The sequence below is a fragment of the Pagrus major genome, chromosome 23 (assembly GCF_040436345.1).
Source record: "Pagrus major chromosome 23, Pma_NU_1.0".
Lineage (NCBI taxonomy): Eukaryota > Metazoa > Chordata > Actinopteri > Spariformes > Sparidae > Pagrus > Pagrus major.
This window is the reverse complement of record NC_133237.1, coordinates 25104978-25132736: the sequence shown is the minus strand read 5'-3', so window position 1 is coordinate 25132736 and position 27759 is coordinate 25104978. Positions and strand designations below refer to the sequence as shown.

The 27759-nt window shown below is 37.9% G+C and overlaps 3 protein-coding genes across 3 annotated transcripts; all 3 read right to left on the bottom strand.

Annotated features, from left to right (window-relative positions):
• Positions 1-154: 154 nt before the first annotated feature.
• On the bottom strand, positions 155-5299 carry LOC141019989 (uncharacterized). Its single transcript, XM_073495024.1, has 4 exons — positions 5294-5299; positions 2949-3640; positions 2425-2547; positions 155-1109 (listed from the first exon to the last, which is right to left on the bottom strand). The coding sequence occupies exons 1-4, from the start codon at positions 5297-5299 to the stop codon at positions 155-157; spliced, it is 1776 nt and encodes a 591-aa protein (XP_073351125.1).
• Positions 5300-9959: 4660 nt separating this feature from the next.
• On the bottom strand, positions 9960-13915 carry LOC141019988 (uncharacterized). The gene is made up of 4 exons (XM_073495023.1): positions 13902-13915; positions 12477-13083; positions 11983-12104; positions 9960-10926 (listed from the first exon to the last, which is right to left on the bottom strand). Exons 1-4 carry the CDS (start codon positions 13913-13915, stop codon positions 9960-9962), a joined length of 1710 nt encoding a protein of 569 aa, XP_073351124.1.
• Positions 13916-16570: 2655 nt separating this feature from the next.
• Positions 16571-22432, bottom strand: LOC141019739 (immunoglobulin lambda-1 light chain-like). Its single transcript, XM_073494738.1, has 5 exons — positions 22393-22432; positions 22277-22300; positions 20793-21090; positions 17813-17850; positions 16571-17034 (listed from the first exon to the last, which is right to left on the bottom strand). Exons 1-5 carry the CDS (start codon positions 22430-22432, stop codon positions 16700-16702), a joined length of 735 nt encoding a protein of 244 aa, XP_073350839.1. The 3' UTR covers positions 16571-16699.
• Positions 22433-27759: the final 5327 nt, after the last annotated feature.

The following is a 27759-nucleotide window of genomic DNA, read 5'->3' as shown; positions in this document are numbered from 1 at the left end:
CATGTTTGTCATAAGAAATACAGCTGGTTAAAAATCCCTCAAAGATAGACTTAAATGACTCGTGTGATTCTGATGATCAGTGATACACACAGACTTTTATTTCATTTTCATCCACTTGATCATATGGATATTTCATTTTTTGAGTCTCTGCTCTCTATTGCCCTCCCTGGATAAATAGCTTGTCCAGTACGGCTCGGTGTTCCTCTGATGTCTTCTGACCTTTGCACAGGGAGTCATGGATCTTCTTCCATGAGTTCATCTCTGAGCTCCAAAGTGCAGCTCTGGCTCTGATGAACTGTGAGACTTTAGTCTCGTTGCATTTAGCCAGACTGCAGCCATGCTTACGGAAGAAGTGTAAATCCATGACACAGGAAATAACGTTTGGTACAAACAACATTAGATTAGCAAGAGGCCCTTTGACTGCTGTCTGACAAATCTCTGGGATATCTGAAGCACCTACAATGTCAGCAAGCAAGTCAATAAATTTAAATACAGCAGGAACTTTCTGAACCACCTTGTCTTTTCCCACAACCACCTCCTCTTTTCCCACATACACCTCATCTTCTCCCACAACCACTTCGTCTTCTCCCACAAACTCCTCGTCTTCTCCCACAAACTCCTCGTCTTCTCCCACAACCACCTCACCTTCTCCCACAACAACCTCGTCTACTCCCACAACCACATCTTTTTCACTTTCTTGTATTTGGGTCGGTGGGTGACTGGTCACCTTCTCCAGACAACCATGGAGCCTCTGCAAGCTCTGGAAGTGTTTATTGATGTTCTTTTTTTGGTTGCAAAAAAACTCTATGATGAATGCAATAACAATGATGGCTGTGCTGAAAATCCCCAGATATGCCCCCAATTGTATCAGAGGCACTCCTTTTGTTGTAGTAATAAGTGCCAAACCAGTAATGGAAAGCAAACCTCCACATACCCCAACAAAGCTACTTAACACACTGAAGACCTTTGCCACTGAATTCGGATAGGTCAGATAATCAGCAGCCCTCTCAAACTCCAGCATCCTGGGTTCCCAGTCGCTGAACTGATTGATGAAGTCTGAACAGGACTTGTCTTTGAACAAGAACACCGTTCGGAAGTGCTCGCCCATCCTGATGAAAATTAGACAAAAAAGACCAAATTAATCGACCAATAAATACTTCTTATATAAAACAATCTATTAAATTATTATATTGAATATGAAAAGGAGTCTCATCAGCCCCCTCAGTTCTTTGACCACCATCATTAACTCTGTTAAACTGGACAAAAAACCCAGTAACACCCTCTAACATCTGATATGACAAAAAAATAAATTCTAGGATCCCTCTCTCTTCCCATGGATCTTGACTCTTGACACTCACTCTTGATTTTGAGTTCATGTCAGCTGCCTGATAGCTCAGAGAATACTGGCTGACCCAGCATAGTACCAACATGTTGGCTCAGTCGTTTTAAAAACACATTTGTGCCTTCGTCCAATAACACCCTAAACAGTAAGGCATAGCCTGAGCCTGACAGCAACTATGTCAACGATTTTCTGTTTTTATACTGCAGTACTTGATCTTCTTTGTGATGCTACTGTACAGTTCAATATGTTGTTTTGAGCAATACTGTTTTAGATTGCAATCTGTTGCCATATGCAATGTGGTGTAAAGACGTTCAATATGTTGCTTTTGTTTGTATGTTTTTCTCTTTTTTTGCCACTTGCATGTACATACAAGGTATGTATGTGATCATTTAATTTCAATCGTAGTTTACACTGAACCAAAGAAAGGGGTACCCTGAGGGGACAATGAAGTATATCATATTGTATCGTACATCTCTCAGCTGCTGAATGATGCTTTACCCAGGTTCATGCTTTAAGTCTTCCTCCAGTTTGTGTTCTGCCACACACTGGTCCTCAATCACATTGCTGTAATTATTGCATTTATTCATGGTTGAATTCTTTCCCTCATTTGTATGTGTTGTTTGTGCCTTATTGTTTCATCATTGTTAATGGTGTTAGTAATAAATATTTGTCTATGCAGTTGTTTTGTTGGTGTTCTATATTCTTACATTCTGTCACTGAACTCATGTATCATTTCCTTATGTTTTTCTTGTTTCGCTAATTTAAAGTTAATTTGTCCCCAGAATTGATATGTGTGTGATAGACCCCATTGATTTGATCATCAGTGAACGAATAATCAAAGTGGTTCTGTGAACTAATAATTTGCCACTAATAAAATGCAATTTCCCCAATGTTGAAAATGTTTTTCCTATGAATATATGGCATATATCTTTTGTTATATAATGATGGAGAATTAGTAAACACCGCTTAGAGGTCAGATATATACTGTGGTGGCCATTGAGTGTATAAATATATGTGATATATGTAGCAACATATTGCCCCAAACAAAACATCCATAAATGTTATCCATGTATAACACTTACCTAATTTCATTTAGCAGATTAATGTCACAAAGCCTCTCTTGTACACCTTCTTCGGACACTGTGAGTTCCACAACAATTTCTGTTGTCAGACTCTGGACATGTAGACTGTAAAAGGAAGAATCACTTATGTTTCATGTTTAGCACCTGAGTGTACTATATATATATATATATATATATATATATATATATATATATATATATATATATATATATATATATATATAGTAAGAGTATATATGAGTATATATATATATACTGTGAATATATATATACACACATATATACTCTTACTATATATGTACATACACAAATATATATACATTATATACATATAACAAACTTAAATTAAAAATGGTAATTAATACGACAAAGAATTTTCTGTGCGTCATCTTCAGACAAATCCACATCAACGTTTACCAGATGTTTTGCTTTAAATCAATAATTTCCATTTAAAGTTTCTGTTATAGAGTAATTACTATTAAGCTCAAGACCATTGTGTGCAAATAACAGTAAGACATAAATACCTTTCCTTCAACTCCTCACAGATTTTCCGCGTGGTCTTTATGTATTTGTACAGCTGGTCTGACAGCACTTCCACATTCTGAAGTTTGGAGAGGGTGAAGACACTTGCATCTCTTTTAACCTCGAGGAGGAGAGGGCAGATTCGCTGTGCAGCAATGATGACTACCTGAACATGTTCAAGGCTGATCCCTCTGGGCAGGTGTAACACCTGGTTCTCCTCCACGAACACATGAAATGAGGTGACTGCCAGCTTCTCCACTGCCTCACGGAAGTTGTCGAGCTTCTTCAGACCTCCCAGAGTGACCTCCAACACATCAGCCAGCTCTTTCTTTAGCTTTGCACGCCTTCTTTTTGTAATCTCCTGGGTCAGCTTGTTCTTTAAATATTCCCACAGAGCGTTCATACATTTCGGCAGAGCTTGAATATATTCCCACTCAGTCTTACAGTTTCTCATTGGCTCGGTAACATGGCTAAAGCTCAGGTCAACTTTGTCAGCTCTGCCTTTGATGCCCCACAGTTGGGTCAACTCTTTCTCCCTTGCATCCATCCATGACGAGATCCCCTCACAGAATTCTCTCACTGTGTTAATGTAGGTGAGGGTATCTGTGGTGTATCGGCACAAAGCCTCCTGTAGTTCCTCACTGTAAGACAAGACAACATTGTCTCTAGATTCTCTCTCTCTCTCTCTCTCTCTCTGTGTATATATATATGTATATATATATTATATATAGATATATATCTATATATCTATAGATATATATCTATATATCTATATATCGATATAGATATATATCTATATATATATATATATATATATATATATATATATATATAAATATATATATATATAAATATACATATATATATATATATATATATATATATATATATATATATATGTATATATATATATATATATATATATATATATATATATATATATATATATATATATATATACAGTGAACCCTTCGCCCCATGGATTTTTACCACTATATGCAAATTTGAACTTCAATAACAGATTTTTTTGGCCTCTTGGGGGCAGCAGAAAACAAGTTGTAAACACAACATTGACATAGTGTATCATCCACACCTTTTAATGTAATATGGTGAACCAACTCTTAAGGGAAATATCTGCTCTGAAGCTGCCAAAGGCTCCAATAAGTGTCTCAACTGTGTCTGTCAAATGTTTGGCTCTGAGCATCTTCTGCACAGTGAGTTTTTATAACTTTCACTAAAAACACCTATGCATAGTTTCAAATAACTATTAAAGAAAGTCCAGCGTAAAGGCTAGCGCTTCACATTGAAAGGATCCTGTAGTTCAGGCACCACAGATGAATATGTACATGAAATGTACATGATCCACTTACTTCATTAGCATTCTGGACGCATTAATAAAATCAAGATACTGACTTTCAAGCATGAAATGATTTATTGAACCCTTCTGGGTTAGCCTACAAAAATACCTCATTCCTACAATGAAAATCCTAATTAGTTTACAGAATCTGTGGGTTTATAGTGTAACACCTGTAATCATGTTGTTAAGAGTGTTTTATTGTAATCAGGAAGTTGTTGAAATTCGTTGTTGAATACAATGCACTTCCACTTTTTTTTATAATGACTGTTTACTTGCTGTAGTTATTCATCCTATACATACTGCTCATTCCCTCCAAATGCACCTTCAATGTGAGAAATGGCAGAAAGATCCACATTCCTCATTTCATACAACAGTACTTTCCAAAATGTAGCTTCTGCTAATAAGAGTTTTAAACTGTCTAAGAAATCAGTAAGTTACAGCCTTTTTAAGAAAGTCTCACATGAAAAAGACTACATTTCAAAGGTATCCACTTGATTTAATCTGCTGCTGAAACTTGGCCTAGATCAGCTTTATTGGGAAAGCACGTTGTTTTAAGACAGAAAATTGGCAGTTACCAGAGTAGTCTATGTCTCACAAGTTGACTACTTGCATTTACTTCAAGCATTGGTATTTGGGGCAGACACAAGACATACATTCAATATGGTTGAACAGTGTTGGTGGACGGTGGCTCAAAATATTTCAGTGTATGTACATAGCAGCTGCTGCATGATGGTTACATGTAATTAACTAAACTAAACTAATGCATTACAACAGTTCTTCAATAAATCCTTCCTTCATGAAGGTCAAAATGTTCTGTTTTTGCCCTGGAGATGAACATCTCTCTGTTTTGTCTGTTCAACAGCACCACAACCTACCTTGCCCTTTGTCCACCCATCATTACTGTACCATCAGTTTTATGTGTCAAATTTTCAAGGACAGTGGAAACACTCTTGGTAGACAAGAAGGCTTTATAAGGTAATAATCTTTTACCACCATTGTTTAAGGAAGTGGTTTCTGGTTTAAGTGTTGTGTCAAGGCCTGCCTTCACACAGACAGCTGCATGCATGTCCCTACAATACAATATAATCTTCTTTGTTGAGTTCATCAATAACTGTAAGTGATCTGAAGTCTAGTTTCTCAACATTTTGAGTCATCAATGTTTTAAACCCCTAAACTCCAAAATTAGCCATGGCAAACAATGCATCCCATTATGCTTCCCTTCTATTATATTTCTCTAGAGACACTTTAAAGTCATATCATGTTGCCAGCACATGTTTTGGGCATTTCATAAATGTGACTTCCAGCCTTCCTGGCTGAAATAACAGGGGATGCAAATCTTGGCAGCTACAGAACTCATTACCTGTCATCAACCTACAATTTAGCTTTTTATTAGCTTCTTTTAAATCATGTGTATTCATAGGTAGATATCTGTTTTAGAATTAACCTCAGTTAAAGTAGATTTAAAAAATAATCTTTACACCCTTAAAGCATTAGATCTTTCACTGGACATAACTTTATCTTATTTGCTCATATTTTAAGCTTTGCTGTGAATGAACTCTTTAGTCTGGAAAGCAACAACATAAATATTCTTTACCTTATACTCGACATCTGTTTGACTTCACTTGGTACGCTGTCCGTAATTCCTTGCTGGTTTCCTTGTTATTAGCTGTGGAAAAAGAAAAAAAGGTCAAGATTTTAAAATGTTTTCAGACTTTAAACACAGATGTCTGTTTGTATCAGTGAGCAACCTTTTGTGGAGAACTTTCCAGTGTTTTCATGTTTCCCCTGACTTGGTCCTGTCCTAATATGATACATTGGGGAAACACTCAGATAAAACAGATAGGAGAGATGATGTGACTGTTTATATCATGGATTCATATCACATTCCTTCTTTCTAATGTCAGAGCTTCTAGTTCTACAGTTTAAAGTTGTGCCTGTAAATTATACACATTATTGATAAAAAACAACTAAAAAAACTTTACCTTAGCTGTTGTCTCCTCTTGGCACACTGTCTACGACTCCTTGTGGCTTTATTGTAGGCTGATAGCTGTGGTGGCAAAAGGAAAATAAGTCAAGTTCAAAGTTTATGAACCTGTAACATTAACACACTTTTTTTTGTCTGTTTACATAACCTACAATAAGATAGTAAGGCAGAATGCTCTTTGTAGTAAAGAAGCAAACTGTATTTAAACATACAACTTCAAGCCTGTGAGTCAAATATGTTAAAACAGAGTTTACCCTGTGTGCGCACTGCACACAGCAGTCTTCCTCCTACTTCCCCTTCCTGCCAGTTTATAAGACCGCACTGTAATGAAAGTGAAAGCAGTGCAGGGTGCATGGAAACTTTTAGATGTGTTTAGGCAAACAAAATAAAAATGAAAGTAAGAATGGACCAAGAAAGGCATTTATTTATTGTTGGTATCAGCATTATTGTTTCATGTGAGAAGGTATCGGCTGTAAAGCAGATGTTTGCTCCTGGAATAACAGCTGTAAAAATACACCTTTTTTTGCTCTTTCTAAAATGACCAACCTGCACAAACAGTCAACCAATATCAGGGGCTGTCACACTGTCTTAAAGGAAGCTCAGACAAAATGCCTGACCTTATGTTAACCAGGGATTATGTAACTGGTTTGGTTATGGTTGACATTAAGACATCTACTCTAATACATATTATATGCCTATAGACCTATAAAATAGTGATTGCAGCGAGTGCATTGCAGTGGAGAGGGTCCAAAGAAAATAATCATACCTAGAAAATGAATGATGACAGCTGAAATGACCATTGCTGGAAATGCAGAAATTGCCTTGCGCTGCTTTGCCGACTAATCAGGAGCCAAACCACATCGATTGCTCTAACAAGGTGTGTGGACATTCCACCACCCAGACTGAGCAGATCCACATTCCTCATTTCATACAACAGTACTTTCCAAAATGTAGCTTCTGCTAATAAGAGTTTTAAACTGTCTAAGAAATCAGTAAGTTACAGCCTTTTTAAGAAAGTCTCACATGAAAAAGACTACATTTCAAAGGTATCCACTTGATTTAACTCTGCTGCTGAAGCTTGGCCTAGATCAGCTTTATTGGGAAAGCACGTTGTTTTAAGACAGAAAATTGGCAGTTACCAGAGTAGTCTATGTCTCACAAGTTGACTACTTGCATTTACTTCAAGCGTTGGTATTTGGGACAGACACAAGACATACATCAATATACATTCAATATGGTTGAACAGTGTTGGTGGACAGTGGCTCAAAACATTTCAGTGTAAGTACATAGCAGCTGCTGCATGATGGCTACATGTAATTAACTCAGTGAAAATAAAGATGATATCTTTATACACTCAGTTGCCAGTTTATCAGACACACCTAGCTAAAACTAATGCATTACAACAGGTCTTCAATAAATCCTTCCTTCATGAAGGTCAAAATGTTCTGTTTTTGCCCTGCAGATGAACATCTCTCTGTTTTGTCTGTTCAACAGCACCACAACCTACCTTGCCCTTTGTCCACCCATCATTACTGTACCATCAGTTTTATGTGTCAAGTTTTCAAGGACAGTGGAAAGACTCTTGGTAGATCATAAGAAGGCTTTATAAGGTAATAATCTTTTACCACCATTGTTTAAGGAAGTGGTTTCTGGTTTAAGTGTTGTGTCGAGGCCTGCCTTCACACAGACAGCTGCATGCATGTCCCTACAATACAATATAATCTTCTTTGTTGAGTTCATCAATAACTGTAGGTGATCTGAAGTCTAGTTTCTCAACATTTTGAGTCATCAATGTTTTAAACCCCTAAACTCCAAAATTAGCCATGGCAAACAATGCATCCCATTATGCTTCCCTTCTATTATATTTCTCTAGAGACACTTTAAAGTCATATCATGTTGCCAGCGCATGTTTTGGGCATTTCATAAATGTGACTTCCAGCCTTCCTGGCTGGACACAACAGGGAATGCAAATCTTGGCAGCTACAGAACTCATTACCTGTCATCAACCTACAATTTAGTCGTGGTAGTATGAAAGGCTGTTAATCTAATCTTAGCATCATTGTTAGTTTACTGTAAATACGGTGTGTGACTATGTGTCTGCGTATGTGTCTGCCAGCTAAAAGCTCTATCACAAAAAGAAAGGTATCAGCTTTGTACTAAAAATAAGCTCTTGAAAACTAAGTTACAGACTTCACTCCCCAGATTTATTTACCTCTGTTATCTGCCTTTATCATTTCTATCATTAAAACCAGAACTCCTAAACTAAAAGCATGAGTGTCAGGGACTTTAACAGCCTTTTTCAGGAAATGTTTGCCATCACAGGAAATATTGGGTCAGGACTGCAGTGTTCAAGCTGATCCAGTCTCTGGAGCCCCCTAATGGTTAAAAGTGAGATCTCAAAAGAAAAAATCCTCATAAATATAAATATAAAAAAACATCATATAAAAGCAATAAAAAAGGAAAACATCCAAGGGGGTGAATACTTTTTATAGGCACTGTATACTTTTAGCTGCCAACATTAGTGCTTGTTGATGGCTACACAAACTCTCAGAATAACCAAAGATTGACCAGAAGTTCTTGTTTGGATCTCTTTTCCCCTGTCTGAATACTTTAAGATAATAATCCCATGGAGCAGGACAGAAATAATTTACACCATTTCCCTTTGCATAGAGGACTATGACTGCATTTCATAGTGCAATCCTGTGTTGTATAATGACAATAAAGCTCGATCGTGGTTGATTGGATACTACATATTCTTCTCCGGTATTCAGGAATGAGGTCAGCACCATTTCACGATCGTGTATGAAGGTCACTATTATCCTCTTAATGTATGAAGCTCCTCATCTAAAGATAGAGGCCTTAAAACAAAACAGAATCACAAACGCAAGACATTTTGTTGTTACTTTAGAAGTCTGTTTATTACATTAATTGCTAATGTGTGCTCAGAGTTAAAATTCATTTTGATTTAATTACGTTGATACATCTTTTTCATCTACACAGCGATACAAAAGAGAGTAAGGTACATGTTTAAATGGGTGGTACAGACAAGGAGGCAAGATTACATTATAAATTTAAAGCACTGCGACAATAGAACATTTCAAAGATATAATTTATAGTTATGTAAAACAAAAAATGAACATTCAACCCAATTGCTGGTATGAATTGACTTCAGTGTTTGATGATGAAAGCAATGTGGGCTTGTATATCTTCAGATCAGTAATCAAATTATTTACGGCAAGTGGCTACAAATGGCACCTCTAAGATAAACAGCAAACATATTAATATTTATTTTCACGTACAATGTTAATCAGTTAAAGCATTTATGACTTAATGACATGTGCACATACTGAAGTAATCTTAATTGCGGCAAAAGTTACATTATATAAACAGACATGCTGGCCATATAATCATTTAAAAAATGACAGTGAAATTGTTTACTTCATAAGAATCAAAGCTATTAAAGTTTTTTTTCAAAAGATATACGCTTGAATGATTGAGGATGATCTGGGATTTATGTAACTAGATCTAAACACTGTTTCATGATTAGCAAAAAGGCACATTGTGAGTGTTGCCACAAATACAGGACTCCCACTGAGCACTACTGCGCTGCACAAACTTTTTTTTTGTAATCTTGATCCAGCAAAGATAGACTTGAGTGTTGTTTGATGCTGATCAAACTTTCCTCTTGATCGCCCTCTCTGGATAAAATGGCTCATCCAGGACGGCTCGGTGTTCCTCTGATGTCTTCTGACCTTTGCACAGAGAGTCTTGGATCTTCTTCCATGAGTCCATCTCTGAGCTCCAAAGTGCAGCTCTGGCTCTGATGAACTTTGAGACTTCAGTCTCGCTGCCTTTGGACAGCCCGTAGCTATCCTTACAGATGAAGAAGACATCCAAGCCAAGGAAAAGAGCATTGAGTGCAATGAAACCTGCTCTGGCTGACTTAGTAAGAGCAAGAGGCCCTTTGACTGCTGCCTGACCGATATCTGGGATATCCGAGGCCACCCTGGGCACGTTGCGTAATGCTTTGCCTTCCTGCGCCACCACTCTGCCAGCACTTACAATCACCTCCTCACTGTTCAACAACTTCACAGCAGAGACAGCGTCAACAAGCGAATCAATACCTTTTCCAACAGTACCAACTTTACCGAGCACCTTGCCTACTCCAACAACCAATTCTATGTCACTTTCCTCTAAGTTGGAGCGTAATTGACCAATGACCTCCTCCAGACAATCCTGGACACTCTGCACATCCTCCATGAAGCTCTCGAAGACTTCACTGGCTTTCTTTTGTTGTGTACGGTTTACTCCAATCTCTGTGGCGGTGGTGACAGCACTGTTGACTCCGCTGGTTATTCCTAGCGCTACCCCACCTATTGTCAGACCTAGAGACACTCCTGCTGTTACAGGAATTAATGCCAAACCAACAATAGAAAGCACACCTCCAACTGCTCCCATTGAGCTGCCTGCCACACTGGAGATCTTTGCCCCCTTGTTCATCCTGTCTAGCTGAACAGCACTCCCTTCCAGGTCTGTTAGAAACTGCAGCATCCTGGGTTGTCGCACTTTGAACTCATCGATGAAGCTAGAACATGAAACATCCTGGAACAAGAACACCAGTCTGAAGTTCTGGTCCATCCTGATGAAGAGGAAAGACAAAAAAAAATATCCACAAAGTTAATCATTAATCAGAGTTACAAACTGACAGTTTAGTATCTTTTATGACACTGATTTGGTGAATTGGCTATCTTTTCCCTTCTTCAAGGGCGGTTCCCTGAGGTGATCTAATGTCAATTGGATCTTATTATTTATCATAATCAATAATTATCCCTGATAATCATGAATTATTATTGATAGCCAAATGTAACCCAAAACTCCCTATTAAGTGTTTCTTTGATTAATCAGGTGCAGATTAGCAGATAATCCACTAAAGTCAGATTCCCCATTAAACATTTATTAGGTTGTCAACAGTAGGCGATGACAACCACAACTGCACTGTACAAAACTATAACATACATTTACATAAAATAATGAGATACAAAAATTATATATTAAAGTACAAAGTCTGGCTGATCCATTTACAATACTACAGGGACAATTAGATACAGAATACATACAGTACAATTCTACTGCAGGGAGAAGTGTCATGCCGATGACACCATAGCCCCCTTTTCACAAGGGATGCTGAAGACGCCTTTGAAAGCAGAACTTTAATGCTGCTTTCTGACACAACAAGGTCAGGACTGAAGAAACCCTACATTGAATAAATCTTTAATATACATGGTATTTGTTAGACTCCCTTGATTTTCACCAAGGAAACAAGATTGTAAGTATTATTAAGTGGACTCATTAAGCACAGACTATGAATCATATGGACAGATAATCAAATTGGTTCCATGAAACAATAATTCCTATCAACGCCATATTTCCGCAATTGAGTCAAATCTTCCCTACAAATGTATTGCATGGTCTATATATATATATATATATATATGTATATGTGTGTACATATATATATATATATATATATATATATATATATATATATATATATATATACATGTGTGTATATGTGTGTACATATATATATATATATATATATATATATATATATATATATATATATATATATATATATATATATAATGTAATACTTTGCCCCCCCAAAATATACTTATACTTGTATAATAATTACCTGATTTCATCCAGCTGATTAATGTGATGAAGCATCCTTTGTATTTCATCTTCAGACAAATCCACATCAAGGTCCACAACAGTTTTTGTGGTCGCTCTCTGAAATAGTTGTCTGAAAAGGGAACAATTGATTTTAGTATCTTGTATGAGTTTGGCCCCAAACAAACCTTACAGAGGAAATACTTACCCCAGTTCAGCTTGCTGATTAATGTGACGAATAATTCTTTGTGCGTCATCTTCAGACAAATTTACACCGAGGTCTGCCAGAGTTGTTGTTGTCATTATCAGGAGATGCTGACTAAAATAGAAACAGCCGATTATAATATCTTGTATGTAAAGCACGTTGGCATTTTCTATGTAAATAATTTTAAATATATATATTTTTTCATTAATAAATTCCCTGGTGTTTCTGTTTTTAAGTAATTATTGTTTCTGATTCATATTTAAAAGCTGAAGAACATGGTGTACGAATGAAAATACTAATAAGAGATACCTTTTCTCTAGTTTCTCACAGATTATCTGTGTGGTCTTTATGTATTTGTCCAGCTGGTATGACAGCACTTCCACATTCTCTAGTTTGGGGAGGAAGAAGACACTTGCATCTCTTTTAAACTCGAGGAGGAGAGGGCAGATTAGTCGTGCAGCAGAGATGACAACCTGAACTTGTTCAAGGCTGATCCCTTTGGGCAGGTGTAACACCTGGTTCTCCTCCATGGACACATGAAGTGAGGTGACCGCCAGCTTCTCCACTGCCTCCAGGAAGTGGTCGAGCTTCTTCAGACCTCCCAGAGTGGACTTCAACACAGCAGCCAGCTCTTTCTGCAGCTCTGCACGCCTGCTGTCTGCAGACGTTACCTTGTTCTTAATATATTCCCCCAGAGCCTTACCTTTGCTCTCTGACTGGGTAACATGACTAAAGCTCAGGTCAGCTTTGTCAGCTCTGTCTTTGATATCCCTCATGTGGATCAACTCTGTATTCCTTGCATTCATCCATGAGGAGATCCTCTGACAGAATCCTCTAACTGTGTCAATGTAAGTGAGGGTATCTGTGGTGTAGCGGTACAAGGCCTCCTGTAGTTGTTCTCTGTAAGAAAACACAACACTGTCTGTAGATTGATCTTTTATTTATATATATATATATATGTATATATATATTGCGGGGGGATTGAAATCACAGGCTGATCCAACGTGTAGGAATTTTATCACAGCAACTCATAATGTGAGTCAGTAGTGTGTATTGCCCCCGTGTGCCTGTTTGCACTCCTGACAACACCTGGGGAAGCTCCTGATGAGTCGGCGGGTGCTGTCCTGGGGGATCTCCTCCCAGACCCTGGGTCAGTTCATTGGTTCATTGGATACACCTTGCTAAAACTAATGCATTACAACAGTTCTTCAATAAATTTGTCCTTCATGAAGGTCAAAATGTTTTTGCTTTGGAGATGAACATCTCTCTCTCTCTTGTTTATTCAACAGCACCACAAACTGCAACCTCCAAAATGATTCTTGCTTCACTTTAGTTTTCACATTCTTTTGCAAAACAAATCTAAAAAATGACATCTGTAACCTACCTTGCCCTTTGTCCACTCATCATTACTGTACCATCAGTTTTATGTGTCAATTATCAAGCACAGTGAAAAGACTGTTGGTAGGTTATGAGAAGGCTTTCATAAGGTAATAATCTTTAACAACCCTTGTTTCCAGGAAATGGTTTAAGTGTTGTGCCTAGGTGTACCTTCACACAGACAGCTGCATGCATGTGCTTTGTAATACAATATGATCTTTGTTGTTGAAAATAAATAGCCTGAAAGCATTTGAACTTTCACTGGACATAACTTAATCTTATTTGGCCGTGCTCATACTTTAGGCTTTGCTGTGAATAAACTCTTCAGTCTGAAAAGCAACAACATAAATAATCCTTACCTTTTCCCCGACATCTGTTCGTCTTCACTTGGTACGCTGTCTACATCCCCTTGATGGTTTCCTTGTTATTAGCTGCGGAGGAAAAAAAGAAAAAAGGTCAAGATTTTAAAATGTTTTCAGACTTTAAACACAGATGTCTGTTTGTAGCACTAAGTGAGCAACCTTTTGTGGAGAACTTCAACGTGCACATACATTGTTTTTGTTTATCTCTTACATATGAACCACACCCAAGCTGTGGCAGAATTTTAAATACGTTATAGAGTTTTTGAGTTTCCAGTATTTTTTATGTTTCCCCTGACTTGGTCCTGTCCTGTTATGATAAATTGCCAGTTCAGGGAAACACTCAGATAAAACAGATAGGAGAGATGATGTAAGTCTATATATTATGGATTCATTTCTCATCTTTCTTTTCCAATGTCAGAGCTTCTAGTTCTTTAGTTTAAAGTAGGGCCTGTAAATGTAACACATTATTAATAAAAATAAATAAATAAATACTAGTAAAAAACAACAACATAACTTTACCTTAGCTGTTTGTCTCCACTTGGCACACTGTCTACAACTCCTTGTGGCTCTATTGTAGGCTGATAGCTGTGGTGGCAAAAGGAAAATAAGTCAAGATTCAACATTTTTCATCCTGTAACACTAACTAATAAGATAGTAAGGCAGAATGCTGTTTGTCATAAAGAAGAAAACTGTATTTAAACATATAACTTAATGCCTGTGAGTCAAATGTGTGAAACCAGAGCTTACCGTGAGTGCGCACTGCACACAGCAGTCTTCCTTATTGGATTCTTCTTGTATTACCTGCGTAGTTAAAAGAGAAATAGATCAAAATTGGAAATCTGATCGATTTTAGTGCCTGAGATCAACAGCTCATTCGACTAAATCTGCTGATTGAACAAAATCACCAACTGGTTTGTGGACAGAACATCACCAGGTGATACTCAGATATATTTGGTTTCGAGGTTGAACCGATGTGTGGTAGTGATAACGAAAGTGTTCATTGTCATATAAGGACACCTTCACACCGGCACACCTTAATTTACTCAAAGCTGATATCCTGATGCTGCCTTTAAAGGCAGTAGGAAATATACATATTAACTAGATTTATTGAGGTCGTAGTCCGATCCTACCTGACAGAATGAGCTTCTTTACTTTAATCAATAAATCTCTGAAGCAGAATTCATGCAGCTCATAGGAGGGGCATGTATACATTCTTATATGTTGAATGAGTATTTGATCTCTGTGAAACTGATACTAATTGGTAAAGTATCATTTCAATTATGATACAGTAGTGAGTCATTGGAAATGGTGGAAAATGGCACACTGTATTTAGTAGTATTTTTTTATCTTTCTCTTGCATTGTTTTGAAACAATTATATTATGAATGAGACATATACATATTTTTCTATACTTCTCTTTACAGGTAACATGGCAGGTAAGTATCGGCATATGAACCGTACACTTATTGGCATTGTTTTCTAATGAAAAAACTCAATGCACACAAATATACAGACTTATCTACTACAAGGCTTAAACAACAGGAGGACACTGTTTTGGATGTCTATTATAGGCTGCTCTTTGTTCAACTAGAAACAAAATGCAAGATGGAAACTGAAACTTAAGAAAAATAAGCACTACCTAAAAATGTCAGCTAGAGAGCAGCAACTGAACAGGGATCAGAGCAGCATCAGCTGTGTCAGGACTGGAGTCTGTTTCTTTACTGACTGACTTCAGTTGACTTCATTCACCAACAGTTTTGCAAGCTCAGGCGCTCTTCCTCTCTCCGACTACATCATATATATGGGTCAGTTATTTTCAGTGACACCATGTCTCCCCCTGACCCCCAAATATGACAACATCATGATTTGAAACAGAGTTCAGTTTTATCATATTAGCTTTGTTTCCTTGCTCACCTCTTAATCAATGACAACAATCACAAATGTAACTGTGTATAATGTTTCGTACACACACTACAGTTTTTATATTTATTTGTCTTTAACAAGTTTGGAGTTTAACAAGGAACGTCTGTTGCAGGATGTTCGTTTTGGATCTGCACACATAAACACAAAACACAAAACACAAGAAGTACACTGTCTATGACTGATCAAATGCAACTAATTGAAAATTCAGTTGGTTTGTGGTCAGAGGCGGTTCCCTCTGACTTTACAGAGAGCTGACACTTGACCTCTTCATTTACATGGAGCTGTAAATAAGGAGAGGAGGCCTGCAGGTGCATCCTGGGAAGGAAGAGAGGGAGGAGTCGAGAGGTGACGCTTCACCGACGGAGGATGAAAACTCAGTTTCATTTGCTCATTTTATCAGATTTTTCTAACATCTGCAAGCAACTAAAACCAGGCAGAGTAATATTAATCTGTCTGTTGGACGTTGCTTGAGAATTAACATCTAATTACAATGTAGATGTATTCATTTAAATATGCATATTCAAGTAAGAATTAAGCAGAAATATGTCTGTTATCTATGTGTCCTGCATTAACTGTAATTATCAGTGTGATGAACATCAGGAGAAAAATAAAATAGACAATATTTGGTTGAACATTATTGTTTTAAATGACGTTTTCAAGAATACAAATGAATACAAAAACATTTCTGTTCAAAATTTTTATTGAATGAGTTTTGAAAAATGCAGTAGTTGCAAAGCTGATACAACACCTCCACCTAACTGTCACAACATTTATTACAAGCATGCAGACACATCTTTTCTAACATGTGAACCTTGTTATGAGCAAACAGCACAAACAGTAAAGAAGCAGATTTGAAATGGTCATTGTGCTCCTCTACTGTTCTTCAGTGGGACAGTCTGACTTGATGTGTTTCTCTGCAGTCTGGGAGCCCAAAGACACTTTACATGCGTAAACCTTCTCCATGTTCCAGTCTGACGTCTGGATGGCCAGATAGCTGCTGATTTGGAAAGTGCGGTCTGGTTGCTGAACAGCGGTGCTGGTAGAGATCCCACTGCTCACTTGACTCCCAGCAGCAAACCAGCTCACATCTGCAAAACCCTTTGACTCACTGGGCAAAATGGACAGACAGACCAGAGAGGCTTCGTTGGACTGGAGCTCAGCTCTGGACGGAGGGAAGACTGTCAGGACAGGAGGAGGGAGGCTGCAACCTGAAAATACATCAAGGACATTCATCACATCACTAGAAATCAAGTCAGAGAAAAGAGAAAACTAACAAACACTTTCAGACTTAGTGTCAAAATAATAATCAACAACATGAGCAGAGTTTATTTCTTTAACATTTTCAAAGACTACCAGTTTCTCCCTGACCTCAGATATATAAGGATTACTAATGAAAATTATAATTTAACCAGAGAAATTCTGTTCAACCACAGTAATTAAATATCATCTCTGATTATCAGTCATCGTGTTAAATTACAGCAGACGTCACTTCAGATTCAATGATGAATGTCTCTCTAAATAATCTATATTTTCAAACAGGCACAATAAACAATGTTTACTCTGCCCTACTGACTGAAGATGAATAGAAAATATTCTCATTTTATTTTGACCTTCACAAGATAAACAATCAACCATTGTAGTAATCTGAATTTCTCAATGAATAAATGAATGATAAAATAAGATGTAATGTAAAAATAACTTCTTTAAAAGTTAAATATAATAATTGAGAATAATCTTCTGTCTTTAAATCTCACAACAATTAAAACAACTTATGGACAAAGTCTTGTAACCAGCTGTTCAGCTGTCCATTGTCTTTTAAAGCACAGCTTGGTGCTGTTTCAAAGCTGATGTTAAAACTACAAACAATTAATCTGCACTAGAAATGTTTCACACTTTAAACAAGACTCAACAAGAACATGAAATACTGAAATATACAAGAAAAACGATCAAATCTCTCCTGTTTTATGATGAGTTAAAAGTACTTACTTGTCACAATCAGCTTGGTGCCTTGTCCGAATACCACAGTGATTCAGTTTGTACACATGGCTGTACAAAAACCTCCTGACTCTCACTAATGAGGGGAGTGGAAGTGAAACATCCTGTTGAGACCAACTTTCACTGTCCACGTCTCATTCACTTCATCAGTCTGCTTATATTCACAAACACTGCTGGACTTTATTCAAACACTCTTGTCTCTTTAGAGGACTTTATTTCATGTCCTTCAATGTTTTGTTCCAGTTTTTCTGATTTGAAGTGTTTGATTTTGTTCACAATTGATAGAAGCTGTCATGAGTGTCTCAGTAAGGTTTTTGTCACAGTGTAAATCACTGTGATACCCACTCCTTGGCAGAGTTGTCCCATGTGTTACAGTAATACTGAGCAGAGTCTCCTGTCTCTGCCCTCTTAATGATGAACTGATAATTTATGTTTGATGAGGCTTTAGAGTCAAATCGGTCTGAAGAGAATCCTGTTCCAAAGCTGGGTGAACTGTAACTACGGTATAAGTTCAGAACATACTGAGGAGCTTCACCAGGAACCTGTTTATACCAATAAACATAACTTTCATCCCTCTCAATGTTGCAGTTGAGAACAACCTGTTGTCCTGTAGAAACTGTGTGGACAGCAGGCGTCTGGGTCAGCACTTTAGCTGCATCAACATCTGTCAACATACACAGAAAAGTACATGAGTCAAAGGTTTCTGTGTGAAAATATGGGCTGTAAAAGGAGTGAGAAGAATATCTTACATGTTAAAGCAGTGATGAGAATGCAGAGGGTCCCCAGCATGTTGTCAGTGTGTGGTGTAAACGTCCCTTACTGTCCAGCTGAGAGGTGAGCAGGGTTGGAGTGTGAGGAGAAGAGAGACTGAAGCTTATAAAGACACTGAGGAGAGGAGAAGAGGAGGAGGAGGAGTTTCAACACTCAGCACTCTTTATACTCATAAACTACATCATGTATGTGAGTTTTCACATCATACATTTTGATTACTTTTCTCCGGTCTCACCTGCTGCCTCCTTTCTGTCAGGAAGTGTATGATCCACTGACAGGTGGACAACGATTAACAGGATATAGAGTGCACATAACAAGCATGCCAAATATAAATAATCACCTATTATTCATATATTAGAAACACGTCGTCAATTGAGCAGTGTTACACTTGAGGGTGAGCTTTACCGTCATTATTGACACTTCAGTGATGTGGTGTCATTAATGACCATACAGCTCACCCTCCAGTGTGATATTGTGATTACACAACAGTTAGCAACAAAATAAAAGATGCAATCAAAATGTATTCCTAATGCTTGTCTTATTTCTGTCCCCCTGGGACTACATGGGGTCTGACTAATACCTGGAAACAGTCAATCATGACAGCAGACTCTTATGTAATGAAACCTAGTCTACCACTTAGAGTCAGAAAAATGTTGTTGTTTAGTTAAAAGTGAGAATCAATCAGCCAAATGAAGGAAACAGAATCAGTGACTGCTGTGTTGTGACTTGGATGGTTTAACATGTGAGCAAAGAAGCTGTAAGGTTAGGACAGTTTAACATGTGAGCAAAGAAGCTGTCAGGTTAGGACAGTTTAACATGTGAGCAAAGAAGCTTTCAGGTTAGGACAGTTTAACATGTGAGCAAAGAAGCTGTCAGGTTAGGACAGTTTAACATGTGAGTAAAGAAGCTGTCAGCTTAGGACAGTGTAACATGTGAGCAAAGAAGCTGTCAGGTTAGGACAGTTTAACATGTGAGCAAAGAAGCTGTCAGGTTAGGACAGTTTAACATGTGAGCAAAGAAGCTGTAAGGTTAGAACAGTTTAACATGTGAGCAAAGAAGCTGTCAGGTTAGGACAGTTTAACATGTGAGCAAAGAAGCTGTCAGCTTAGGACAGTGTAATATGTGAGCAAAGAAGCTGTAAGGTTAGGACAGTTTAACATTTGAGCAAAGAAGCTGTCAGGTTAGGACAGTTTGAAAGAGGGTCAGAGAAGACAGGAGCTCATCGTCCATATAGGCCCACTGAGGTTTCCGATTTATTTCAATGATTAATAATGTTTCTGGCCCCAACACAACCTGATTTTTCTTTTTTTGTTACAAATTGCAGCCTGTGTGTAAAAACATATATTATTATATATTTCATGCAAATGTGTTGTTTTATAGAATAATCTCAGATATTATGCATGAAGGTGGTGCATATTTACTAGTGCATTCCTTTTTTTGTTTCCATTAATAAAGCATGAGGGCAAAGTACAATTTAATACAATTAAAGATTCATGTAGGAATTCAGTAAAGTGTATGTGGTTACACAGAGTAATGGTTGATGGCTTTATGATCAGTTGACAAGTGTCAGAGTCTCAAAAAGCAGAAGTATCAGTGAGGAGGTTTTTGTCAGAGTGTAAATCACTGTGATATTTCTGCTTTAACAGAATTGTCCCATGTTTGACAGTAATAGACTGCTGAGTCTCCCTCCTCCACATTGTTGATGATCAAACGATAATCTGTTTGTGACTGATGAGTAGTCCAACTGAATCCAACTGAAGAGTTTAGATGTTTAAGAATATGAGTGGGGAAGTAAAATATTGAAGTGGTAACCCTCCACACAAACTGGGCTTCAACAATTAACGGTGCAGATAAAATGATTCATTAGTTCAAAATCATGTTCATCAGCAATTTTGATACAGTTTTATGTTTTATGTTTTATGAGCTGTTAAAGAGGCCAGGGTGTCCAACATTGAATTTAGTTTAATCTGAATTAATTTAGATTATGTAACATTTTAGCTTCTGTAGATTCACTCAGAGAAGTAAAACAATATGGTTATTGGAGTCGTCTTTGTTTAATTATCTAATTGTATTCAAAATGGTTCTTTTACAGTCTCAAAGACAGAGTAGTAGAGAGCTTTAGGTGATGTGTCAGAGACTCAAAAAGCAGAAGTATCAGTGAGGAGGTTTTTGTCACAGTGTAAATCACTGTGATATGTACTCATTCACAGAGGTGTCCCATGTGTTACAGTAAAAGACTGCTGAGTCTCCCTCCTCCACATTGTTGATGATCAAACGATAATCTGACTGTGACTGATGAGTAGATGTGAACTTTGGAGAGGAGAAACCAGAGCCATAAGATACAGAGCTCCAGTCATGACGAAACCTCAGTACATGCCGAGGAACTCCTCCAGGAACCTGTTTGTACCAGGCAGCTTGACGATTAGTAACAGTCCCCAGGTTACAGTCCATGGTGGCTGTCTCTCCTCTCCTCAGCGTCACAACAGGAGGCTTCTGTGCAGGGCCGCCCCTGGCCAAATTGGGGCCCTAAGCAGAATTTTATTTTGATTTTATTTTTGACCCTGTTATGACAAGAAATCCATCATACAAGCAGATTATTAAGATTTGTTTTGGTCTTAATGGTAAATTACACAATGAAATTAATGTAAACACTAGCCTCACAAAGATTAAAATTAATGCAAATAATAATTATATTCATTATGATTTGATTATACTATTTTAATCCCACAAGGCAGCGCCCAATGAGCATTGTTAGGGGTCGGTGCCTTGCTCAAGGGTACCTCGGCAATGCCCAGGATGTGAACTAGTATTCTCCATTACTAGTTCACATCATACTTTTTTTTTTTTTTTTGTCCGAGCGGGACTTGAACCGGCCACATCTGAGCCCCCAAGCCAAGTCCCTACGGACTGAGCTATTGCCGCTATTTGATACCTCTATATTTAAATATTTTTATATACTTATTTTTACATTTTGTACTTAGGTTCTATATTCCTATACTGCTGTTTGCTGCTGCAACGCTTTAAATTTCTCCATTGTGGGTCAAATAAAGGATTATCTTAAATTCACCAAGAGATGGCGACATTTTACCTCCATAAAAATAGCCCAAAACTTCTATTGATAGCATAGATTGATAGGCTATAAACCTGAGCCAACATACGACCACCAACTGGTCAATTAACCACTCCTTTTTCAACAGAGGTGAATGTATATGCAGTTAACAAGACATTCAATAAATGATAATCAGGGCCGCTGGAAAATGTAATCTCCAGTCCAGAATTATCCTCTCTTCTGTCTCATGATTAGCAGGCTAGCAGCTGGGGTGTTCCTCCTCTTGTTTTGACTTTGTCTTTCTTTTGCTTTCTCCCGATTCATATTGCCGTTTGGAGGCCATCTCTCCACCTGCATCCAACTGCCTGTCGGCGCATCCGACCGCTGATTGGTCAGATGCTGCGTGCTGTCAATCATTGCGCCAACGTGTGCGGTGTCAGATTACTCGTTTTTTTTTTTTCTCTCCTGCCTCGGGCTGACTTGGTGCTCTACGCGCGCCTCACGGCAGCGATGCGCATCCTTTGCGCATTTGCAGAGAATGTGTCCCCTTGCGCAAAATGGGGCCCCCCATGGATCGTGGGGCCCTACGCACAGCGCGTGTTCTGCGTGTAGGGAGGGGCGGCGCTGCTTCTGTGTCACCACCGTCACACCACTCACACCTGGAAACAACAAGATGACATGGAGTCAAGAGAAACACACAGACTGATGAATCCAACATGAGGTCAAAGCTGCAGTAAGTCAGCCTCCTTACATGTTAGAGCAGTGATGAGAGTGCAGAGGGTCCCCAGCATGTTGTCAGTGTGTGCTGAGAATGGCCTTGTAACTTGGAAAGTGAGCTTACTGCTGACAGATTAGAGGCTTTGGAGGATGAGGAGAGGAGGTGCTGGAGGAGCAATTTAATACAACACTGAAACTGAGAGTGACTGACAGGAGGAGGAGCTCTGCTTCAGTCTGCATGCTTTGTCACATTTAAATTATTTCAACACCACAAAAAATGTTATAAATGAAATTTAAGATCTGAAAAGTTCCTGGGATTCATGACATCAAAGTTTGTAAACTAGTCAAATCTTTCTTGAGATACAAAAATCATCTTTATCTGATTCACATGTTTTTCACAAGTTACAAGGAGACACTTATTACAGGATGTAAGCTGCAGTAAAAAAAACAAAAAACAACACATAAAAACTACAAATGATGAAAATAATCTCTGGTGTCCACTGATGTGGAACTTTGCCTTCAGCTTTACAGGTTCCAGTTAGACTGATGTTTATAAATGAATCAAGTGAAGCAGTGGTTGGTGTGAAGTACATTTTGTAAATGTTGGTGTTGCTGCAGTGGCTGTAAAGCGTCTGTAAAGCTTGAGGGGCTGAATTCTTTAAAAATGGGATGAACAGGTTTGTGCATGATTTGTTGGGCCTTTTGTTTCACCTGCGTTTTATATGTACATCCCAGCTGTTTCTGCACTTTACAAATTAATTTACTGACCATATTTGATTCTGAACAGTCTATTTTTATGACTTAGCACCCAGGTGCCCGTACCATGTGCACATATTAAAACACTTTGGACAGAAAGACTTCAGTGAACAGTCTCTAAAATGATCTTATTTAAATCGTATGAATCCCATTTCCTGATTTTTTTTTTCAAAAATGTATCATTTGTAAAGAAGTCTTAGTTTTATTTTTTTTAAAAAAACCTTGTCTTCACACCAGTAATAATCTCACTAACATGCTGGAAATATGCCGACTGACTAACTTAAACATTTTATTAGAACATCAGTGTGTTTCCTGTCAAGGGACAGTTTAACAGAGAACTGATACTGAACCTTTTAATTTACATGGAGCTAAATGAAGACAGGAGGCCTGCAGGTGCATCCTTTTCTAATAGTGTTCCAGTGCTGCTCTCTAGTGTGCACTGAACAGAATAACACACTGTGGTATAACATATGTGCTCCCTTCTTTACTGTCATCACATTGTGCTACGCAATGTAATAAATATATAGAAAGAAATGCATGCAAAGAACATATTACAGGACATATTAAAGGCCATTTTTTTTATTTAGTGCAATTGATTCTTCAGTCATTAACTAAAATTGCTAAATGTATACAACAACAAAATGTGAATTTTCACTTTTTAACTTGAGAAATATGGTGGCAATTTGTTCTGTTCCCACAAAGTGACCGTCTGCTTTACTGCAGACAACCAGCAGAGGGCAGATAGCAGCAGACATTTGTGTGTGTGTGTGTGTGTGTGTGTGTGTGTGTGTGTGTGTGTGTGTGTGTGTGTTGGAGAGACAAAGAAAGAGGAGCCAAGATGGTGATCATTGTCAAAGTGACAAGATGGTGGAGAGCCAAAATGGTGGTCACGATCTCTTGGACGGTGACGTCACAGAGGCTGTGTCCAAATTCAGGGGCTGCAGCCCACGAAGGGCGCATTTGAAGGCCAATTACGTCACAACGCTGCGCGAAGGCTGTCCAAATTCGAAGGCTTCTCCACATGCAGCCCACAAATGCAGCCTTCCCCACCCTCGTTTAGGAGGACGCACCGCTACTGTCCTTCGCGGCCTCACATATCCCAAGATCCTTTGTGCACCGCTGCTCAGTCCCGAAACAGAAGAGGAAGCAAGAGAAAATGGCGACATCAAGTGGCGCAGACATGACATTTAAATTTAAGTAATGGGTTTATACTCGGTTTTTACTCATTTGAACATCCAACGCCAGAAATGTTAAACTTCAAGAGACTATAAAACCTCCAAAGTTTAACTTTCAGTTAAAATACGTGACGCTGGTACTGCTATGGTAAATATAGTTGTTAATCATCAATGGGTTAATGTTTATTTTGTAATGTTGATAATTCAATTTAGATTTGACACATTGTACACACACAAATCAATGTACACGTTTGATAGATTTGAACCAAAACAAACTTTAATGCATGAACACCTGGTGATGCAACCAGGAAATACTCCAAAGGCTGGACCGTCCCATTTAACAGCTGTGGACGAGGCCTTCAAGGTCTCTCTGAAGGACCCGGTCTTCGTGGGCCGCAAAGGCCGCGTCCTTGAAGGCTGCAGCCCCTGAATTTGGACACAGCCAGAGTGTAAAAGGACTACAAAAATGGCCGACATGAAATTTGGGAACTCACGTTCGTCCGACTACAAAAATGGCCGAAACGTGACTTGGAGAAGTCAGGCGTGAATACGAATTCAAAAATGATAATGATTTTGCTGAATCATGTGTCTAGAATTGGGTTAATCCAATCGTCTGGGTGCTCCCTTTGAGTACAGTTGCGCTGACGAAAGCTGATGCTTCCCGCAACATGTAACATCTGGGACTGCGATGAAAATGATCCTGCAGCTGTATTTATCTCCTCCAGTGGCGGCGGAACCATCACGTTCAGGTGCGCTCACAGACAATGGGAGGCGGGAGTTTCAAACCTGGGGGGCCTGTGACAAGCAGGCGCCACCTACTGGACATCAGGGTTGGTGCACTTTCCTTTGTTTACCAGGCTTCGTTAGTGCAAGGAGGCCGCATTTAAGCATTGAGCTACACGCGGGCCGATCTGATGTCAGAACCATGTGGACGGTCCCAACAGTGATGTTGATCAAGAACATTGTTTTTTATTAAGTCAGAAGTATTTGTTTATATTGAGTAGGTCTAAATAATGTGTGTGTTGGTGTGATCAGTTCATTAAATGAACACTCTTCCTATTTCTTTCTGTTTCTGAATGTACTTGTGTCTCTGGTAAAGCAGCACTTTGGAAATGATTAAATTCTGGCATTTCCTCCATCAATAGATGAATCATTTGGTCTATAAAGCATCAGAAACAACATCAAACAACATCAAAACAGTCAAAATAACAATTTCATAAGAAACAAGATGATCATTGTGTAAATGTCTCTTTTGGATACGGCCAACAGTCCAACAGCCAAAGACATTCAAGGAGAAAACAAATTAGCAAATCCCTACATTTGAGAGGCTGGAAGCATCAAATGTTGGGACAAGTATAAGCAGTAAGATTTCATTTTTTTAATCATTATTATTAAAGGTCCTATTTGTAAGTAAAGTAGATTTTTTAATCTCATTCCCAACTCTTCAAATACTGACACTTTTGGATGGCGGCCAACCCGACCTACAATCCCAAAAAGTCATTGTTGGTGAATGATTGTTTCACATTTGAAGTTGCAGGTCAGTGTAACCCAGTTCCAGTCATCCCTGTCTGCTCAAGTACAGCAGTTATTGTTTTCAACATGTCTGTCTGTCTGTCTGTGGGCAGACTTTGCCAACACGATACCATCATTTGTTATGAAATGCCTTGTTTGTTCTTCTTTTGCTGATAAAACTGATAAATCACTTCCTTTCTTAGGAAACATCAAGCATTGTCATTACAAACACATGAGGCTCAAACACAAAAAGTACATTTTCTGTCCAGAGGGTATTTGTTTTATGTTAAAAGTATAAGTATACATAAAAATTATATGTAAATTAGCTACATTTGAGAAGCTGGAACCAACAAATGATGGAGGAGCTTTAGCAGTATGAATATATGTTTTATCATAATATTTAAAGGTCCTATTTGTAAGAAAAGTTTTTTTCGAGTCTCATTCCCAACTCATCAAATACTGACACTTTGGGATGGCGGCCAACTCGACCTACAATCCCAGCGTCAGTATTTGACAAGTTGAGAATGAGACTCAAAAATCTACTTTTCTTACAAATAAGACCTTTAAATCTGTTTACTGCTGCTGCAGTGCTACCATTACATTAGATGACACAACTGGCCACTTTATAATAGTGTGAGGTTGTGGAATTTATGAAATAGAAAACCGCAAAAGTCATTGTTGGTGATTAACTTTTTCACATTTTAAGTTGCGGATCAGTGTAATGTGTGTGTGTATATATATATATGAACATGTTTACGGGCCTGCCTTTGCAAGATGGTCTCTAGCTTATATTTAATTTCAAAATGTACTGTTATGTTACAAGACTTAACAATAAACTTATATACTGTATATTTCTTCTAACTTAACAAAGAGGAAGTTGACCTTTTCTTTACCTGAGTTTTGAAATACCTTGTTCTTCTTTTGCTGATAAAAATGATAAATCACTTCCTGTCTTGGAAACATCAAGCATTGTCATTACAAACATGTGAGGCTCAAACAAAAAAAAAGTACATTTTCTGTCCTGGCATCTCAGCTTATAAACCCAAACTAAGTAAAGAGAGCGTCATTAATGTTCTAAATGCAAATATTTTCGAATGTTATAATAGTATACTAATGTTTATTTATCTAATTTTCATCTTTTTGTCCCTTTAGGACCTCAATTTCCACCGTAAGTATTACTGAATATTTTCTGTTGATTTCAAACAGACAAATAAAAAAGAAATAAAAAGACTTGTGAAATGCCTCAAACCTATCAAACATAGAAAGCATCAGTATTAACCAGATCCCAAGTTGATGTTTTCAAGAATCTTTCAGAAGCTGGAGTCAGTGATTTTTTGTCAGTTTTTGCTCCAAAAATGATTGCAAAATTATTAAATTATTAAAATATTTGTCATTTAAGATTCTGTTGATTGACCTCTGTTGATAGTTTAACTAACTGATTTCCCTCTTTTGTTCCCCCTTCTCTATCTTGTTATGCAAACTGTTGAAAGAGTCTGTTCTTGATTTTGAAGATATAGTTTGAACTATATCTTTGTGCTTTGCAAAGCAAGAAATAATTGGATGAGTAAACATGAAGCCTTTGAGATGTTGTGATTTTAGTCACAGCTCCAATTGATGTTGAAAAATGTAAAATTGCTTGATAGTGAAAACTATCCTGCTGAATAAAGCTGCATTACAAAAGACCATCTTTGTTTTGTGGTGTTATTTAAGTGAACATGCTTGTAAATTTATTGGTGATGATGATCAAGAACATTGTTTTTTATTAAGTCAGAGGTAAATGTTTAAATTAAGTAGATCTAAATAATGTGTGTGTTGGTGTGATCAGTTCATTAAATGAACACTCTTCCTGTTTCTTTCTGTTTCTGAATGTACTTGTCTGTACTGTGTCTGGTAAAGCAGCACTTTGGAAATGATTCAAGTCTGGCATTTCCTCCATCAATAGATTAATCATTTGGTCT